The sequence below is a fragment of the Vanessa atalanta genome, chromosome 28, assembly GCF_905147765.1.
Source record: "Vanessa atalanta chromosome 28, ilVanAtal1.2, whole genome shotgun sequence".
NCBI lineage: Eukaryota > Metazoa > Arthropoda > Insecta > Lepidoptera > Nymphalidae > Vanessa > Vanessa atalanta.
Genome location: NC_061898.1, coordinates 4,188,776 through 4,203,912, shown reverse-complemented (window position 1 = coordinate 4,203,912; position 15,137 = coordinate 4,188,776). Strand labels below are relative to the sequence as shown.

At 33.5% G+C, this 15,137-nt stretch overlaps 1 protein-coding gene across 1 annotated transcript; it reads left to right on the top strand.

Annotated features, from left to right (window-relative positions):
- Positions 1-9,929: 9,929 nt before the first annotated feature.
- Positions 9,930-13,591, top strand: LOC125074808 (zinc finger protein 271-like). Its single transcript, XM_047686236.1, has 5 exons — positions 9,930-10,149; positions 10,438-10,594; positions 11,244-11,357; positions 11,803-11,928; positions 12,574-13,591. Exons 1-5 carry the CDS (start codon positions 10,006-10,008, stop codon positions 13,581-13,583), a joined length of 1,551 nt encoding a protein of 516 aa, XP_047542192.1. The 5' UTR covers positions 9,930-10,005; the 3' UTR covers positions 13,584-13,591.
- Positions 13,592-15,137: the final 1,546 nt, after the last annotated feature.

Genomic DNA, 15,137 nt, shown 5'->3' with positions numbered 1-15,137 from the left:
CATATACAAGGAGTTATATCAGGACTTGGTGAAAATAGTTCAACCATTGCTAGGTCTATGGTACATTTAAATATAAGATCCCGAGTGAATTTCGACTTCGTGTTTACGGTGAAAGCATACGTGTTAAACAAAATTACATCCTACTTACCTGAACGTAGCGTCAACACTAACTTAAATTGGCTAAGTGTCACGAACCTGTGTCTTGCAGATCCAGGATTCCACACCTCCAATAAAATTGATATTTTATTAGGTGCTGACGTTTACAGCCACATAATTACTGAGGGGATTATAAAAAATCCTGCCTGCAATTTAATCGCCCAAAATACTACCTTAGGATGGGTCATCTCGGGTGTTGTGGATAACGAAGATAAAGAGAGGTCAAAAGTTATCAATGTATTACATGCTCAGGTAGATAAAGAAGATGATATTTTAAAAAGATTTTGGGAATTAGAAGAACAAACTAGTACAAAGCAAATACTTACACCGGAAGAAAAAGCATGTGAAGAGTTCTATAGTCTAACTACAAGAAGAGATGAAAGTGGGAGATATATTGTTAAGTTACCTTTTCGTGAAGTGAATACACTATGCATGTCTGGAAATTCACGAGATATAGCTCAAAAAAGATTTAGGTCATTAGAAAAAAGATTAGGAGATAATAAAGAACTAAAAGAAAAGTACGTAGAGGTTATACAAGAATATTTATCATTAGGACACATGAGACCAATAGCAAAAGATGATATGAAGAAAGATAAAGCTTTTTACTTACCTCATCATGCGGTTGTACGCGACGATAAAACTACTACAAAAGTTCGAGTAGTATTTAATGCATCTCAGAAGAACAGTAATGGAGTTTCTTTAAATGATAATCTTATGGTAGGACCGAAATTGCAAGCTGACTTAAGGCACACCATATTAAGATGGCGATTGTATCCCATAGCACTGGTAGCAGATATAATTAAAATGTATCGGCAAGTCGGAATTGCTGAAGGAGATGCAATGTTCCAACGTATACTTTGGCGTGATTGTCCGGAAAAAGAAATTGCTGACTATGAACTAACGACAGTTACCTTTGGTACAGCTTCTGCACCTTATCAAGCCGTTCGGACGTTACACCAAGTTGCTTTTGATGAAGGGGACAACTATCAACTTGCAAAAGATAAAGTACTCAATTGTTTCTATATGGATGATCTTATGACAGGGTGCTATGAAGTGGATCAAGGATTAGAAATATATACACAAATAACAGCATTATTAGGTAAAGGTGGTTTTAAATTGCAAAAATGGAATTCTAATAATCAAGAATTAATAGAACAAATTAAGGAAATGGAGAATGAGAAAGATCAAGGACAATTATATATAAATGGAACAAACAAGGATATAATTTATATGGACAACATAGACAAGGTTAAAGAAATATCACACGAAGAAGTAAAAGAAGTAGAAATCAAGATAGATAGTACAATAAAAATATTAGGACTTACCTGGAACCGCAGCCAAGACACCTTCCAGTACTTAGTTAATCTTCCACCGCTGACGACTGCACCTGCAACTAAAAGATCAATCATTTCAAATATAGCACGACTATTTGATCCTTTAGGTTGGATAGCCCCAAGTATAGTACTAGCAAAGGTATTCATACAAAAGTTATGGCTTACCGGCGTTAGTTGGGATGAAGAACTAAACGTGGAGTTAGTGAAGGAGTGGATTGACTATCGAGAGCAACTGTCACTACTTACCGACGTACGCATACCTCGTTGGATAGGGACAAGATTGAATCAGAAGCTGGAACTGCATGGATTTAGTGACGCTTCTAAGACAGCTTACTCAGCCGTGATTTATTTGAGGACCATTGACCTTGAAGGTAAAATACACGTGACACTTATTGTTGCAAAAACCAGAGTAGCTCCTGTAAAACAAATTAGTATTCCACGGCTAGAGTTGTGTGGAGCAGTTCTTCTGTCACAACTTTTGATCGAAACAGCTAATATCTTCAGTATTCCCAAAGATCAAATTAAAGCATGGACCGATTCCACAGTTGTACTAGCCTGGATAAACGACCACCCAAGTAGATGGAAGACGTTTGTAGCTAATCGAACATCTGAAATACTAACGAATATGAAAGCATCGCAATGGTTTCATGTTTCGACAAAGGACAACCCCGCAGACTGTGCATCTAGGGGAATACCGCCGAGATCACTTCTCACCTGTGATTTATGGTTTTCAGGACCATTATTCCTGAAAAAGGACAATATATCCTATAACAGACCAAATAATTTAGACAAATTAAACTTAGATTTAGAGGAGTGCGTTAAATCTTATGTAACGGTTGTTCCAAATAATTCAATTTTCGAAAGGTATTCTACATTGAAAAGGCTAATAAAGGTTGTTGCATATTGTCGAAGATTCCTGAAAAATAACAAAATATATCGTGGAATGTATTTACAAAAGGTGGAATTAGATGCTGCGCTGGAATGTTGTATAAGACAAACACAAATAGAAATATTTACAAAGGAATATATACAATTACAGGGTAAAGGTTATTTACAAATAAAATCAAGTGTATTGAAGTCACTCTGTCCTTACCTTGATAATAAAGGAATAATAAGAGTAAGAGGCAGATTGGAGAAAGCTCAGTTGAGTGAACAGACCAAACATCCGATTGTACTACCACGCTGTAGTCCAGTTACTCGACTTATAATAGTCGATGCTCATGCCAAAACGCTGCACGGAGGTCTTCAGTTGATGATAAGTTTTTTGAGGACAGCCTACTGGATAATTGGAATTAGAAACTTAGCCAAACACCACATATACAAGTGTGTTAAGTGTGCTAAGCAAAGAGCAAAGATAAATCATCAATTTATGGGTTCATTACCGTCCGTTAGATGTACTCCAGCTCGTCCATTTTTACATAGCGGTGTAGATTACGCGGGACCCATAAATCTTAGAACAACGAAGGGTCGTGGGCACCGTTCGTACAAAGGCTATATATGTCTTTTTGTATGCATGGTTACTCGTGCTTTACATTTAGAAGTAGTCAGTGACATGAACACCGAGGCATTTTTGGCAGCTTTCAGACGTTTCGTGTCTAGACGAGGTCACTGTGCTAAGTTGTGGAGCGATAACGGTACCACTTTTGGCGGTGCCGCAAGAGAGTTACAGGAATTAGTAGCAATTCAACCATCTATAGCAGAGCATTTAGAATCGAATGGTACGGAGTGGCACTTCATTCCTCCGCACAGTCCCAATTTCGGCGGACTGTGGGAAGCAGGGGTAAAATCAACAAAATTTCACTTAAAAAGGGTCATAGGTGACTCGACCCTTACATTCGAGGAAATGACCACGCTTCTGACCCAAGTGGAAGCTTGTTTGAATTCGCGACCCATGAGTGTTATTCATGTCGGTGATCCTGGTGAAGCATTACCTTTAACACCTGGACATTTCCTAATTGGCGAACCCTTACTGAATGTACCGGATAATCAATTTGAAAGTTCAAGGTTGAATCACTTATCGCGTTGGCAATTTGTTCAGAGAATGATTCAATCGTTTTGGAAACGTTGGTCAAACGAATACCTGTCTAATTTGATGAATCGGTATAAATGGTCTTGTCAAGTTCCTGAACCATCAGTTGGTGACATAGTCTTGATAAAGGAAGATAATTTACCTCCAAGCCGTTGGTTGTTAGGTCGTATATTACATAAACATCCTGGTAGTGATAATATTACCCGTGTAGTCACAGTACGCACTAAGACCAATACAATTAAAAGACCAACGTCTAAAATTTGCATTCTACCAATTACCGAACAAAAGAATGTTTAATTTTTTTGTGTTATTAGATCGTATTATATTCATATCCATATTTTAGTTCCACTTTTGTATTATTATTGTTATGTTTTTTTATTATTCTTAGGGCAAATGTAATTGTATTAGATAGAGAGACCAAATAATATTTGCTATTGCTAAATGGTATTACTTTAAATGTACCTAGCACAAGTATAGACTTATTTTATGTTTCATTGTTATTTAATTTAAGGTACTTAGTATTTTTAAGTTATTATTGTTCAGTTTTAAGTTTAGTTCAAACCAGCATATTATTGTATTCAACAAAATATTTTGTCTGGTTTCTTATTATATGTGTGCAACTTTTAAGTAAACTCGGAAAGGACGTTCCTTCAGTAACGTCCTTGGTGGGCGGTATGTTCAAGATCAAATGACATTATTCCAAATAATCATTTGGTTTATCATTTCGTCAATAGATGGCGTTAGATGTATTTTACATCGCGCTATCGAAATGTTTTTTATAAACTACAATACAATTTTTGTAATTTCATAAAGTGCGTTCAATTACACTATCTGACCAGCAGTACATACTCGGTGGTTTTATTTTGAAGTCTCACAGTACCAACGCTACCGGGTATCATCCCTAACAAGAGGTTAGAACAATTAAGCAGTTGTGTAATTAGCTTGTAATTAAAATAGCGAATACAGTATGTATTCAAATATTATTATTTTATATCATCCACTCTAATTGATGGTAAGTGGTAGTGGTAGGGTACGGCCAGTACAATCAGGGAGAATAAACTGAGCTACACTGCCATGGGGTCCGCGAGATGCCTCGTTTGAAGGAACCAAAACGTGTGCTTGTAGAAAATACCATTTTTTAGATGTGCGTTGAAGAATTGTTGCCAAATTTCTTCGTGCGTGATGGGATCCTAGGCGGTGACATCGAGAGCCAGCACGCGTAGACTTGTGAAAGAAAGGGAATTCAAGAGCTACCTGTAACTTTTTCTGAATGATTTTTTTTAATTAGCCATATCAATAGTGTAATATTTTCCCTTGGTGGAAGGGCTTTGTGCATGTTGGCGTATATACCACCACTCACCACATATTAGGGCCGCCTAGTGAGAACCGTCAATAGCGCAACGATGTTGCTGTCTAGCGATGTTAGAAGTTGCGGTGCAAAAATTCGTTCGCCCCTCGAACGAATTTTTGCACGAACTTAAAATTGAAAAAAAAAAAGTCTATTTTCTTAAGTACTATATTCAAGAGCCTGTGACTGTATTGAAAAATGTCTCATCAATTTTGTTTTAATTTAAATTTTAAAATAAACAAAACGTCATATCGGTACTATATTTAAGAGCCTGTATCGAAAAATGTCTCATCTATTTTGTTCTATTTTAATTGAATGCGTGTTAATTGATTAAGATGTATTGACGTAAGACGCTGAACCGTAAACGTGTCAGATCGCCATATTGGTTTACCGTTGAAGTTACATTTTATCAATTTCAGAATACCGAGTGTTGATTCAGCGAGTCACTATTATGGATTGACGGAAGTTGGCTGTATTTGTAATTCGAAATCCTCCAAGTTCGGTCATCGGGCGGGCAGCGTCGGCGGCGTTCGGAACATATTCGTTGTCAAGGTTAGTTAATATGAGCATAACAAGAAGGGAAAGGTAAATCTGACTAATCTAATCTGAACTGGCTGAACCTGCGGCTTAAGCCGCACAATGAAACATTAACTGTTACACAAAAACCGTCAGCCCCAATTTTACACCTACGAGGGATAAAATAAAAAAAGTTGCCTTAGTCCTTCTCCAGGATTCAAACTCCACATTAATTTAGATCTAAATCGGCTTAGCAATTTCAGCAAAAAGAGGTAACAGACAGAGTTACTTTCGCATTTATAATATTTGATTATATCCATTATTTAATAATATAAACATAACATCTATTCAGATCGTAGATTTAGAGACGAGAGAGCCCCTGGGGCCGAACCAGCGGGGTGAGATTTGTTGCAAGTCTCCTTCAATGCTGCGAGGTGAGTCAACTACAGACATTTATAACCAGCACTGGGCGTTAAATGTGACGTCAGTTTAGTGAACAGCTTGTGAAACTACTTTAATAATTATTATTTATTTATTTGCTAAGAATTTAGTAGTATTTTAATGTTGGTAGTGCAATTTATAAATAAGACTTATCATCTACTGAGAAAAGATTAAATCTATTTGAATAAATTACGAATATATTAGCTTGGGTTTGGGACTTGAGAGCAACATGGACTAATTGATTGTTAAACAAACGCGCAAAGTACACTACCGCACTGGTGACGTAGAAAAGTTTGGAGAATACAATTTTAGTAAATTTTAGCAACGCTTTCTCTCAGAAATTGGGGGTAATAGAGTTTTTTTGTAGAATAATGGCATCTACAATTTTTGTCTTGTCTTATCATAAAACTAACGGTTATACTAAACCCAAAAAAAAACATTTTTGCGAATCCTTAAATAAAAAAAAATGCACATTTGGGATCGATGGGGACTTTTTCTGACATTCATGTATATATTCAGCTTCTTGAGAATGTAAGCAAGGTTTATTTTTCAGACGACAGCCGAACAAGCGAACAAGGCCCAACAAGGCGGACAAGCAGCTGTCCACCTTATTATTAATGTGCAACCCCCCCCCCCCCTATAGTCAATCGCGCTTTTAGAAATATTAACCATATCTTATATCGCCAATGCACCACTTGGCGGTAGCATATCTCTGAGAGGATACCCAGACCGACTTGCACAGAGCCCAACACCAACTAACAAAAGATCGCTAAAAAATATATTAAGAAAATGATTTAGTAGACAAACTTTAAAATATGTGATCAAAAAAGTTTTTTTACAAAGAATACATTTTCAGGTTACATCGGCGGAGAAGTCGACTATATGGATGAAGAAGGTTTCTTTAAGACCGGCGACTTGGGCTTCTACGACGAAGATCATTACGTATACGTCGTGGACCGGATAAAAGACGTAATCAAATACAACAGCTGTACGGTAATTAGATTACTATGTCCGATTTGATTTAACTCTTTTTATTGTTTCTTTCGGCCGTAATAGAAACCGAAACATAAGTAACCAATATAAAATATTTATAGTTTGAAATCTTCTACGTAGCTAATAGAGTATACGGGTCCAAGAATAGGTCACTAAAAAGTTGTAAATTGTCCATGGGTACTTTTTATCTTTCATAAGTTTTTATAACTGTCTTGAACCTATAATGCATAATTCGTTGATCCAGTAGCTCCAGTAGCCACAGACCCGAGGTTGTTTGTTCAAACCCCAGATCGGGCTGATCAATTTTGAGGTGTTGTTCTTACTAGGTGTCTCCATCTGAGTTGGAGGCGGTGTTGCTTCAGCATCCTTCGGTGCACGAAGTAGGTGTAGTGGGCGCACCACACGGTGATTTGCAAGAGCTGCCGACGGCCTTCGTTGTGCTGAAACCTGGTGCCCAAGTCACCGAACGGGAGCTCAAAGACTTTTTTGATAAAAACGTGAGATATCTTAACCGCATTCGTATTATTTTTTACATATTTTGCTTGCATAGTTTCGTTGTTACCTATTCATAAATATGGTTACATTTTACCAAACGAATTAATCTTTATATTTTTAAACTGAAAACGTCATCAGTTATTATGTATATATACTAGTTGTAGCTCGCGTCTCCCGGTCCAAATACACACGCATGATATCACCAAACTGGATTATTGCTTCAAACTTTTTAAAATGCACTAAAGATTTATGATTAGGATTCACGTGTTGCTCATTTTAGGCTTTTTTTGCTGTATGATGTACTATTTTTAAAATAATTGCAGGTAGCTCATAATGTTATGAAACTTGCGGGCGGAATACGTTTTATAAACGAACTGCCTCGAGGCGTTGGACTCAAAGTGGACCGAAAGAAGCTCAGATTAATGTTGTAATTGTTTGATTCAAATGTTTAAATAAACTGATGTGGACTTATGTCGTGTTTTATTTACTAAAATGTTTAGAGAATATTCTATTTTTATATAATGAAAATATGGTAACATTATATTATTGTTAAATTACATGTAATTAGAAAATAATCAAAAATTAAAAATTTTTATATTAATTAAGTTTTATTTTATAATGGCCTACGGATATCAGACTGACATTTATACCTGTGCTGTAATCTTAGTAAAATTAGCGCCCATTTATATGCTAACTCGTAAATCAAAATCAAAATATACTTTATTAAAGTACGCTTTTGCAAGCACTTTTGAATCGTTATTTAAACTATATATATATATTAAGTGAAGCTACCACCAGGTCGGAATGCAGATTCTACCGAGAAGAACCGACAAGAAACTCAGTAGTTACTCTTTTTCAACATTTAAAAATACTAAGTAATGTTACAGTGGGACTGATGTACCTGTGTGAGACGTCCGTAAATCAAATAAGAAAAAAAAAGTCACGTTAGTTAAATACAATAATATACCTATGTTTATAATATATCCTGCCTGGAAGTCAACAAGTATTAGCTGCACGCTTTTTATCATCTATATAATCTTGTATTTAATAACATGCCTTCTTTACTAATGTATTTTTTAGAGATGATTTAAATTTATGAATCGGCAAAGTTAAAAATATCTGCGGAATTTCATTATAGAAACAGATACCTTGCTCCAAAAAGGATTTATTGACTTTGCAGAGTCGGAAACTTGGCGTTATAAGCTTATCCTTAAGTCTCGTGCACATACAAGGTTTATCACAGATTTTATCAAAGTGATCAATGCTACTGTGAATACTTTTGTAAATATATTGTGACGCAACAGTGAGTATTCCTACTTTATTAAAAACATCCCGAACTGGACTGCTCTCTTTAGTAAAATAAAAACAGATTGAATATCTGCAGCGTTACTCCAAAGTAATATGCCATATGACATAATACTGTGAAAATAACCAAAATATAGTAGACGAGCGGTATCAATATCAGTTAATTGTCTAACTTTTCTAATCGCGTATACTGCGGAGCTGAGTCTTCCTGCCGGGGACGACAAATGAGTATTCCACGAGGAAATTTGGAATCCAATGCTATTCCTAAAAACAACGTAGTTTCGACTGTATCAGAAAGCCCCCATTAAATGATATATTATAATTTTGCTTTTTAACATTTAGAAGGGTAAAACATACAAATGAAAAGTGTGTAATGTGATAAAAAAAAAACACCGTGAAATATAATTAGTGTTTTTTTTTTGATCATTCAAAACTAAATTATTTACTGTAAACCAATCGTGTATCTGCGATAATGAACTGTTCACATCGTCATAGTCAGTTTTTTTTCTGTCTACCTTAAAAATCAGTGAAGTATCGTCAGCAAACAATACTACAACACAAATATCTTTAACATAGAAAGGAAGATCATTTTTATAAACTAGAAATAGAAGAGGACCCAAAATTGATCCTTGTGGAACACCCCTTTTTAACGTAGATCCTGAAGACTTTATTCCATGAATAAAAACTTGTTGGATTCTTTAACTTAAGTATGAAGCAATGAGATCAAGAGTTTTACCTTTAATAGAAAAATAGAAAAAAAAAACATCGTTAGAAAATCTGCTAGAATTGGATAAAAATCTGCTATGTATATTCACCAAGCTGCATTGGAACAGCTTGGTGGAATGTTGTCCTAATCTTCTCCTATAACGGAAAGAAGGCTTTAGTAGAACGGTGGGACATTTTTACAGGTTGTGGTAAATAAAGTACAATACTTTTCTGTAACCAAAATACCCATTCTACCAAGTTGTTACCAGGAAAAAATCAATATTTTTCAAAAGAGATTGATAATTTAAGACAGAATTGTGGTTCTTATAATATATAATTTATGTAACTTAAAAATTTTGATCATATTCAATTATACGACTAAAATTCGACGGATTAAATTTAAAAAAAAAAACTTAATCCAATGATAAATATTAAAACTACTCAATTTTTATTTTTGTTATTTTCAATTTGAAACTCAAAACTTTTATCCAATAAAAAATATGTCATTAATATTATTTTTACTTACAAGTTGCAACCCTGATACTGTTCATAATTTGTTTTGACAATTGACAGTATACAAAATAGAAAATATCACTATCAGTAGACGTTTAAGCTAAACAAATAACTGAGTTTTATTCATTGAAAAACTATTAGGTGTAGCAGAAATTAAATAAAAATTCGAAATGTATTCTTACGAAAGCAATTTTAGAAATATATGTCGCTGTTGTCGTATGGAGGGCTGTTTTAAAAACATATCTGGGGAATACTACCATTCAGGACATAAGGAGATTTACGAAAATATGTTAAGAGAAACTTTTAATATAAATGTATGTATAGTATATTTATAGGTGTTTAACTATTAAACATTGTAATATTGATGTACAAGCGCTTCAAGGTCTATCGTATTTTTAATTTACAATGATAGTAGTCTTGGACGAAGGAAGAATTACACTCGTACAAAGTTTTCAATAGAAAGAGTTTTTTTTTTTAATATGTATAGTTATAAACTATTTAAAACAATTGAATGAAAATATTTACAATATTTGGTCAATCCCGATTTTCAGATCTTTATAATTTTCATTTCATTGAAATATATTTTATTGTAAAATTTACAGATAATTATTCAAAAGAATTCCACTGAAATTAGTACAATGATATGTGACAGCTGTATTCTGAAGCTGAGAGCCGCACTAGCATTTAAAAAAATGGTGATTGCTAGTGAAGAGAAGTTCTCTCTTTACTTTTCTAAATTACACAGTGATAATGACAAAGGTACAATTTATACATTCTATTTAATTTAAAAAAATATATATCTTAGTGTTATATTTAAAATCAGTTACTTCTTTAAATTTAAAGTTTGCACACACATTGTTCAAATGCAATAAAGTATTTTAAACTTAATTTGTTTCACTGGAATGAATTTCACTTGTTGGAAGGCCTTGCTCAAGCCCGTTTGCTAAGGTACTAGCTCCTCTTTATATACTCACCTACCCAACAGCTATGCTTAGTAATTTTATGTTGCAATTTGACATGTGAGGAAGCCAGTAAGTAGTGTAGTGTAGTAACTACAGGCACAAAAGACAAAACATCTCAGTTCCCAAGGTTTTTGGAGCAATGATGTTGGCAGGGCTTGTTAATATTTATTACAGTGTCAATGTCTACGGACAGTAGTGATAACTTACCATTATGTAACTATTTTGTCTAGCCATTAGAAAAAAAAAATGTTTCTAAAAGTATTTGAACTTTGGTGAACAAGACATTCTTATATAATGTCGAAATATTGAGCCCCACCAAATAAAAAACATGGTAAATATCCCGTTTCAAATACTTATAGTAATAAAAATAACCATGTTAATTTAAAATCTTATAAAAAAAATGTTGTTGAAAATGTGTTTCGGTTGAAGAATTTGTATTATTTTAGGCTTACAATACAGTGTTAGTGTGAAGGATGATTTAATTAAATCGGAGTCACTTAAAACAGAGTTAGATGAAGATCATATAGTGGATATAGAACAAAACGATAGATTTGATGATGGTAAGGAATTCCATATTTTAGCTGTATTGTGTATTGCTATTTTGTAATTTTGAAAAGAACATTGTCAAAATAAACTGCACACTTATAATAGCAATTACAAAAATATTATTCAAAACTTACATCATTAAAAAAAAACTCTTAAATCATAATAAATTAAAGTTTATGGTTGTCCTCTAGGCATTCCTAAATTATGCATGCATTGATGCAGTGATGGCAGAAAAATGTTTTTTTTTTTTTAATATTTGTTCATTTATTCAAACATACATATATATGGGTAGCTAGCTTAGAATAAACTATGGAAACATTATAGTGTCATATTTAATCTGTCACTAAACCATTCTTAATAATCTCGTATATATTTTTGGAAAATATAAAGAGAAATGGTATCTATGGTATGAATATCAGAAAAATGGTTCCAAAATAACAATTTTCGTATCGATTTTAGATTCGCTAAGTATTAAGGATGAAATTGAATGTGAAGAGAAAGATCGGGATGTGGATAATAACAGGAAACGGAAGCAAGAACATAGAACTGGGAAATCTAAGAGGAAAAAAATAATGTGTCAGACTGGTATGTAATTTTTTTTTATGTAAATTTATAAAAAAAACTGTTTTCATTTATCATCAACGTATTTATAAATAATAAACTTTTGGTGTATTTTTTTTTCTATACAGATAAAAACCGAGATTAAAAGCCGAGTTTAATAATTTTACAGTTTTACTTTACTGCACAGCACAAACAAACAAATTAATAAAACATTAATACAGCCAACAACATTGAACAACTAGCTAGTGTTGCATATCGATAGACCACTATCGATAGACAATCGATAGGCTATCGATAGTTTCGAACTATCGATAATACATAATTACATACGACCGTCGATTTTCAAAGAGGCGTTTCAAAAAAATACAATAACAGAAACATTAACGAGAACTTTTCTCAAAATTCATTCACTGACTCGATAGCCCAAAACTATCAATAGTAACGCTGCTACCAATAGTATTGCTTACTATCGATAGTATCGCCGTTATCAATAGTATTGCTCATCGATATTGTTGGTCAAAACGATACTATTGACAGTACTATCGATATCCTGAATAGTTTTCGAGGTCAACTATCGATAGTCAAACTATCGATCCACACTATCCAGCATTGTAAATAAAGTTGTATTATTGTGTAAATCGTTTAATAATTTTGCTATATTTGTTTCAGATGAAATACCAGACAGTGAAAAGGATTGGATTAAAATAACAGAGAGACGCGGGCGAGGTCCTATTCTACGCGAAAACTCACTTAAACTTCTCTCAAACTCGACAATGTTTGTATTTCAATGGAACAAGAGTCGATATACATGTTTTTGTTGTAAACAACCATTTATGGACATGTGCTCGTTACGGGATCATTCAAATAAAGAACACTCGATTCAAAATATAGAAAAAAAAATAATAACACAACAGAACAGATTGTTAAAAGTCGAAATATCGTCATTGAGTTGCAAGAAGTGTAAAGAAAAATTAAACACAATAAACGACCTTCGTCAGCATTTAATAAAAAACCACGAAATCAAATTTGACATAGACGAAGATTTATTAATACCGTTCAAAATTCAAACCGAGGGATTGAAATGTCAAATGTGTTCAGAAACGTTTAGGAAGTTTCGACTTTTAAACGTGCACGTCAATAAACATTTCAAAAATCACGTGTGTCACGTATGCGGCGCGAGTTTTACTAATTTAGTATTTCTGAACTTACACAAAACGAGATCGCATAAAACGTTCAATTGTAACGAATGTGACATAACGTTCCCGAACAGAACAGATAAAAAAACCCACGACAGAATCGAACACAACGTCAAGTTCGAAAGAAAATTACGATTTCCGTGTCCGTATTGCGACGAGAGATTCTTTCAAGAGAATTTCAAAGTACAACACTTAGTTGAAAAACATGGTATGCTGAAACCGGAATACAAGTGTTCTTTGTGTGTCAAAGTTTTTATAACAAAGAGTTTGTGCAATAATCATGTTAAAAATGTCCATATGAAGGAGAAGAAACACGAATGTGACATTTGTCATAATCTCTTTTACACTAAATCTGACGTCACTAGACACAGAGTAACTCACACCGGAGAGAAAAAATTCTCATGCTCTCTCTGCAACTGCCCATTCTCCACACGAGACTCGCTTCGTAGACACATGAAACGGACTCACGAAGTCGCTAATTAAATGTTAGTTATATTTATGTCTTTTATTTAAAAAACATATATATAAAATTAGGTTTAAATAAAAATATTTATAAGATTCGATTATTATATGTATGGGAAACGGGAGTTTTCAACGTGGATGGTAGTAACAGATAATTATTTTATGATTAGTTCTGATAAGCATGCAGATTCTCAGCACCGACGAGTTCCACATACAGCCCCACCCCCCACCATTCACGCGGGGGAAACGCGTAAGAACGTTTTTCCGGCGAAAAAATAAGAGCTAGCAAATTTAGCCCTGTTTTTAATGAACGCATTACACAACTTTTCATAACAACATATTTATGTATGTAGATAACAGGTACGATCAAAAATGCTATACCCTAATAACCTTAGGTTAAATAATAAAAAAAAAAACTAATGTACTTATCCAAGATGAATGTTCATTGTTCAGTCGCTATCCATACGATATTGGTGCTGTCGAAGGACTATTCGCGCAATATAGTATAAACCAAGAACTGAAGAAACATTGAGGCGTAAATTTAAAGAAATCGCAATATTAACCGTTGCTTCTAAATATATATTTTGTAATGTTATACATATATAAAAAATATTAATGAATTTAACTTTAAAAATAACGAGGTATTATCAGCAGACAAAGCAATCACAAATACCTTACCATAAAAAAGAAGACTATTTATGTACAACCTAAATAAAAAAGGACCCAAAATTGATCCTTGTGTAACGCCCATTCTTAGTACAGATCCAGAAGACTTCATTCTATTAATAGATAGCTGTTGATTCAAGGATGTAGCAATGAGATCAAGAGCTTTACCATTAACACCGTAATATTTTAGGTTGTACAAAAACGTTTCGTGCTATACACAATCAAATGCTTTGTGTAAATCACTGAACACACCAATAGTATTCTATGATTTTTCTCATGCATCGGCTTAGCTCTATTCCTGCGTCAGTTTTTGAGCGATTCCTAGTAAAGTCAAATTGTTCACAATGTAAAATAGTATTTATACCAAAATAAACCGTAAAAGATGTTTTAACAAATTTTTTTAGATATATTTTATAGTATAGAAATATAAAGTAGGCCTATAATTAGACGGATCACTTTATTTTCCACTTTTAAAAATTGGTAATATGCTTACTACATTTTTAATAAATCAGGTAACGGAGACATTTCCAAACACTTGTTAAAAATTAAGGCTATCAATGGTTATTTCTTATATAATACTATTAATTAATTGATACGGAAGACCCCATAGTTCCTCATTAGTCCTTTATCGTTAAGACTTTTAAATACTTTTATGATATCATCAAATACAGTAACTCGCTTAGAAAAAATTCAAAGAGTTAAAGTTGATAATAAACTTTGGGAATGAAACGATCGCATTTCTCTGTTTTGTAGAAAATATGTAAACAATTACATATAGACAAAAACACCGTTCAGTTTCTTTCGTCGGTTCTTCTCAGTTCAGGGTATTTTATTTTCCGAAATGGTGTTAGTTTTTAATTTACCAATCAATCAAATTTTAATATAATTTTACAATTAAAATCGAATTCC

Bases quoted from the DNA above. Each gene is read 5' to 3' on its own strand.
- LOC125074808 (XM_047686236.1), top strand. From the start codon at position 10,006: ATGTATTCTTACGAAAGCAATTTTAGAAATATATGTCGCTGTTGTCGT. The intron at 11,358-11,802 runs GTAAGGAATTCC...TATCGATTTTAG, and splicing joins AAACGATAGATTTGATGATG to ATTCGCTAAGTATTAAGGAT. The intron at 11,929-12,573 runs GTATGTAATTTT...TATTTGTTTCAG, and splicing joins AAAAATAATGTGTCAGACTG to ATGAAATACCAGACAGTGAA.